Genomic DNA, 6,301 nt, shown 5'->3' with positions numbered 1-6,301 from the left:
GCTACATAGAGGTGATTTTGAACAAGATCATCTCAGCTATTCAGAGTTTAGATTTTATTTATCCTTATTTGTTTTGCCTAGAGTTTATGTATTTGAAAATATCTTGATTTTTAATCTTCTGTCACCTTGGCTCTTACCTGAAGTGAACTTTGTTTGAATTCAATTGATTTCACCTCTCAATAAATATGAAATCAATCTGAAATGAATTGAATTGTTTGACATATTTGGCCTCTTCTATGTGCACTAATCTATTTCACACATTTTCAGTTGGTTTAGAGATACATGTTCCAATGTATCTGAGTAGAAACTGGTGAGAATGGAATGGATATAGCCATAATATTCCATCACTGAATTCCATGGCATTCACTCAAATGTAATTCACCTTTTTTTACAGTACCTTAATTTGGCCTGTATTTATAGGACTTGGTGTTCTTTTTGCTGTGAGAAGATGGTGAAGGTGATTCTTTAATGTTTGTTTTCCGCATTGCATCATGTTTGTACAACAGGGTAATATATTTGGACCTTGATTAAATAATGTAAGAGGGGAATTTGATCAAAAAAGTTAGAATAACATGCACAAGCCTCTTAAAATAATGTCTAATTCTATCCATGCAAAAATGGAGTAGAATCCTAAAATGCTTATGACAACTACTTGATTGCTTCTAGTCTCGCTTTTAAATACTTTAATTTACTTAGATACATGTATCATATGTACCTCTTGGCCTCAGTTTTCCTCCTAATAGCCTAATTGTTCTTTTTACTGTGCAGGCGTAACTATATAACAAAGTAGGTTTTTTGTTCATGCCATTTATGAGTCATATAATTTAGATAATTTATTGTTTATTTTACCATTATTGTTGCTAACAAACTTTGTTGTTTTGCATTGTTTGTTGGGACAATTAAATAGTGTACCTCTTAGACTCATAGATTAAATGGCTCATCAGAGATAAACTGCGCTGCTGAAGAATCAAAGGAGAAAGATTGAAGTGTAGAATCTGCACTTCAATCTTTCTCCTTAATTAGCACCACCAGGGAATTTGATTCAAGTTCTAGAGGGGAGTGAACCCAGGAATTGGCTTAAAAACAAAAACATACACACACAAAAAACAACCCTCGCAAACAATTATTTATGCATGTGGTCCACGCACTCAGTTTGAGAAACACTGACTCGACTTAAAAGTCTTTATAATGCTCAGATTTCGGAAATGCTATTGAACTGAAAACATCTCATGAAGTTATTAGTTTGAACGCGTGGTGGCGGTACAAGCTAAGAGAGTGAATGAAAGCTCTGCAGACTTCGGGGACTCCGTTTCACCCAGAAGCCAAGTAAAAATACAAACCACATTTACAGCTAAAGCTGAGATAGATGTGTCCGGGAAGGCAGTCGTCGCCAGACAAGTTGTAAGAACGAATTTAAAAATCTCTGCAAAGGCATCCGAGAGGGTCGACGGTAGATGTGGTGATTGGGAGCTGAAAAGGATTTTTCTTCCGTATTCAGACATAACAATAGACATGATGCAAACTAAAGCACAGAACAAGAAAAGGCAAGTGGCGTTCTTCATTTTCTTGATGCTTTGGGGAGAGGTGGGTTCTGAATCGATTCAGTATTCCGTACTGGAGGAGACAGAAAGTGGCACGTTTGTGGCCAACTTGACAAAGGACCTGGGACTGAGGGTGGGGGAGCTGGCTTCGCGGGGCGCTCGGGTTGTTTTCAAAGGTAACAGACAACATTTGCAGTTTGATCCACAGACCCATGATTTACTGCTAAATGAAAAACTGGACCGGGAGGAGCTGTGTGGCTCCAGTGAGCCGTGTGTGCTACCTTTCCAAGTGTTAGTGGAAAACCCCTTGCAGTTTTTTCAGGCTTCCTTGCGAGTCAGAGATATAAATGACCACGCCCCGGAATTCCCTGCCAGAGAAATGCTCCTGAAAATATCAGAAATTACTATGCCAGGAAAGATATTTCCTTTGAAAATGGCACACGATTTAGACACTGGCAGCAACGGCCTTCAGAGATACACAATCAGCTCCAACCCTCACTTCCACGTTCTCACCCGCAATCGCAGCGAAGGCAGGAAGTTCCCGGAGCTGGTGCTGGACAAACCGTTGGACCGCGAGGAGCAGACCCAACTCAGGCTAACGCTCACCGCGCTGGATGGCGGGTCTCCGCCCCGGTCAGGGACCTCCGAGATTCAGATCCAGGTTTTGGACATCAATGACAACGTCCCCGAGTTTGCTCAGGAGCTCTATGAGGCTCAAGTCCCTGAGAACAACCCCCTCGGCTCTCTGGTTATTACCGTCTCAGCCAGAGATTTAGATGCAGGATCGTTTGGGAAAGTATCTTACGCCCTGTTTCAAGTCGATGACGTCAACCAACCCTTCGAAATAAACGCGATCACAGGAGAAATTCGGCTGAGAAAGACTTTGGATTTTGAGGAAATTCAGTCTTATGACGTGGATGTTGAGGCTACAGATGGTGGAGGCCTATCAGGAAAATGCTCTTTAGTCGTCAGGGTCCTGGACGTGAATGACAATGCCCCTGAACTCACCATGTCGTTCTTCATCAGCCCCATCCCAGAAAACTTGCCAGAGATCATAGTGGCAGTTTTCAGTGTTTCAGATGCAGACTCTGGACATAACCAACAGGTTATTTGCTCAATAGAGAACAATCTCCCCTTTCTACTAAGACCTTCTGTGGAGAATTTCTACACCCTGGTAACAGAAGGCGCGCTGGACAGAGAGAGCAGAGCCGAGTACAACATCACCATCACCGTCACTGATTTGGGGACACCCAGGCTGAAAACCCAGCAGACCATAACCGTGCAGGTCTCCGACGTCAATGACAACGCCCCCGCCTTCACCCAAACCTCCTACACCCTGTTCGTCCGCGAGAACAACAGCCTCGCCCTGCACATCGGCAGTGTCAAGGCCACAGACAGAGACTCAGGCACCAACGCCCAGGTCACCTACTCGCTGCTGCCGCCCCAGGACCCGCACCTGCCCCTCGCCTCCCTGGTCTCCATCAACGCAGACAACGGCCACCTGTTCGCCCTCAGGTCGCTGGACTACGAGGCCCTGCAGGCGTTCGAGTTCCACGTGGGCGCCACAGACCGCGGCTCCCCGGCGCTGAGCAGCGAGGCGCTGGTGCGCGTGCTGGTGCTGGACGCCAACGACAACTCGCCCTTCGTGCTGTACCCGCTGCAAAACGGCTCCGCGCCCTGCACCGAGCTGGTGCCCCGGGCGGCCGAGCCGGGCTACCTGGTGACCAAGGTGGTGGCGGTGGACGGCGACTCGGGCCAGAACGCCTGGCTGTCGTACCAGCTGCTCAAGGCCACGGAGCCCGGGCTGTTCTGCGTGTGGGCGCACAATGGCGAGGTGCGCACCGCCAGGCTGCTGAGCGAGCGCGACGCAGCCAAGCACAGGCTGATGGTCCTGGTCAAGGACAATGGCGAGCCTCCGCGCTCGGCCACCGCCACGCTGCACGTGCTCCTGGTGGACGGCTTCTCCCAGCCCTACCTGCCTCTCCCTGAGACGGCCCCGGCCCAGGCCCAGGCCGACTCGCTCACCGTCTACCTGGTGGTGGCGTTGGCCTCGGTGTCGTCGCTCTTCCTCCTCTCGGTGCTCCTGTTCGTGGCGGTGCGGCTGTGCAGGAGGAGCAGGGCGGCCTCAGTGGGTCGCTGCTCGGTGCCCGAGGGCCCCTTTCCAGGGCATCTGGTGGATGTGAGCGGCACCGGGACCCTATCCCAGAGCTACCAGTACAAGGTGTGTCTGATGGGAGGCTCAGGAACAAATGAGTTCAAGTTCCTGAAGCCGATTATCCCCAACTTCCCTTCTCAGGGCACTGAGAGAGAAATGGAAGAAACCCCCACCTCTCGGAATAGCTTCCCGTTCAGTTAAGTGTGGAATTATTTTACTAAATCTTACTTATGTTTGGAGATCTCTTTTAACTTAAAGTTACGTAGTCTGTTTCTTGTTTATTTTACCTCTATTCTTTAGGTTGAAATTTTATATAAAGTAAGATACTGGTATCTTAGTATTTCCTGTTCATGCTTAGTAGTTTATTACTTCACTTGAGGGTACTTGACAATATGAACAAAAAATAAATTTTTATTTGCATAATTTAAAACTTTTGAAATTAAATTATCTATTCTTCTCCCCCCCCCTCAAAAAATGTATTGTAAATCCTTAAGTAAAATTGTAGCATTTCTAGCTATTGGTAAGAGTTGTTTCACCATTGCCGTGTAGGACTGTTTAAAATGTGAGTATTTGATATTATTTAATCATCCAATGTCTCATTTTGCAGTAACTCCTACAGTGTGTAACACTAAAAATAAGAACTAATGACGGCTAAACACTAAAGTAGCCATTCATACTTATGCATATTTTAGTATCCCATAATAGTCAATCCAAAATTTTTGTGACTATAGACTTTACTGAAGTGTCAACACATTAGTTTGTGAGCCTCAGGTAAGAACATGATGGTCTTTTTAAAAAAAAAAAAAAAAAAAAAGTCGTGCCAATTATAAATGCTTAATAAATATTTGCTGAATGTTACTAACATTCTAGTATTGATTTTTTTAAAACTATTGTATCTACAGAGAAATGTTAATATCCTCTCTACAATAAAATATCCTTGCCAATGAGTGAAAGAATGAAATATCACTTCTTAGTCAAATCACTATTGCTTTCCTTCAAAACAGAACAGAAAACAGCTTTGACTCTTCTACTCACCCTACATACCATTACAGAAAATAAAATGCTTAACAGCACATTTTATCTTTTTGTCTTTGTCTCACAATTTGAAAGTTGAAAGCTTTCAAGTTATATTTGCCAAACTCCTCCTCTCACTTTCTCAAGGTATTTGATATCTACCAAGATCTAAGTAAGGTATTAGTGGCAGGTTATTCGGTAACATCAGATTTTCCCTTCTAGTGTTGTGTAAGCGTCATTTGCTTGTATTAACCATAAAACCATTTACCTTCACAGTTTAGCCCATATTTAGTCTTATTTGTGTCAGCTGTATTTGTGATATTTCATTTAAAAATCCCTCTTTCAACTTTCTATCAAAGACAAGCAATGTATATTAAAATGACAATTCAGTGACTATTTTATTTTATTTTATTTTAAGCCAGAGTTTTGCTCTTGTTGCCCAGGTTGGAATGTAATGGTGCGATCTTGGCTCGCTGCAACCTCCGCCTCCTGGGTTCAAGTGATTCTCCTGCCTCAGCCTCCTTAATAGCTAGGATTACAGGCGCATGCCACCAAACCCTGCTAATTTTCATATTTTTAGTAGAGATGGGGTTTCACCATCTTGACCAAGGTGGTCTCGAATTCCTGACCTTGTGATCCACCCGCCTCAGCCTCCTAAAGCACTGGGATTACAGGCGTGAGCCACCCCACCCGGCCGACTATTTTATTTTTATCCTTAATTGAAGTGGAACTGGGCTGAACTAAATTACATTTGACTGTGTTTTGTGTCCAGATAAGTGAACTGACTGTCATGGATGATTACCAACTGATTAAATGAGTGTGGGGAACATTTACTGTTTTGTGTTCTCAGATATATACCCTCTTCTCCTTAGAACAGCATTCTTCCTTGGTGAGATTCCTTCTTCAATTTTTCTCACTCCAGTCACTTGGCTTTAGTTGGAGCAGTAGTGTTTTTCAATATCCCCATTCCCCTAATCCTAGAGAATGTACACTGGGGTGGTGTACTGTCCAATGCAGACAGGTCAACCCTTCCCCAGAAAGTGTATTTTTGACTTTGTCAACTTTGTTGTCTTCTTTAAGTCTGTATAAAAGACATTGCCTAGATTCTGAGGTTGTATTGATTTTTTTCTTTTTTTTGAGACAGAGTCTTGCTCTGTTACCCGGGCTGAAATGCAGTGGCACGATCTCAGCTCACTGCAACCTCCGCCTCCCAGGTTCAAGTGATTCTTCTGCCTCAGCCTCCTGCGTAGCTGGGACTACAGGTGTGCACCACCACACCCGATTAATTTTTGTATTTTTAGTAGAAATGAGGTTTCACCATGGTGACCAGGCTGGTCTCAAACTCTTGGCCTCCAGTGATCCACCCACCTCAGCCTCCCAAAGTGCTGGGATTACAGGTGTGAGCCACCACACCTGGCCTATATTGATTTTTAATAAGACAAACCACCATTTTCTCTAAACTTCACTGGGCATTGCACATAATAAATTTATGAAGGAAAAAAAAAATCCTAAATGGTATGGTAGCTCATGCCTGTAATCCCAGCACTTTGGGAGGCCGAGGCAGGCAGATCACTTGAGGCCAGGGGTTCAA

At 44.3% G+C, this 6,301-nt stretch overlaps 1 protein-coding gene across 1 annotated transcript; it reads left to right on the top strand.

The window, feature by feature from the left end:
- Positions 1–1,041: 1,041 nt before the first annotated feature.
- On the top strand, positions 1,042–4,554 carry PCDHB6 (protocadherin beta 6). The gene has a single exon (XM_030827744.1). It carries the CDS (start codon positions 1,513–1,515, stop codon positions 3,895–3,897), a length of 2,385 nt encoding a protein of 794 aa, XP_030683604.1. The 5' UTR covers positions 1,042–1,512; the 3' UTR covers positions 3,898–4,554.
- Positions 4,555–6,301: the final 1,747 nt, after the last annotated feature.

The sequence above is a fragment of the Nomascus leucogenys genome, chromosome 2 (assembly GCF_006542625.1).
Source record: "Nomascus leucogenys isolate Asia chromosome 2, Asia_NLE_v1, whole genome shotgun sequence".
NCBI classification, from domain to species: Eukaryota; Metazoa; Chordata; class Mammalia; order Primates; family Hylobatidae; genus Nomascus; species Nomascus leucogenys.
This window is presented reverse-complemented; position numbering and strand designations above follow the sequence as displayed.

What these genes read in the sequence shown, in the direction of transcription:
- PCDHB6 (XM_030827744.1), top strand. Translation starts at nt 1,513, where the DNA reads ATGATGCAAACTAAAGCACAGAACAAGAAAAGGCAAGTGGCGTTCTTC.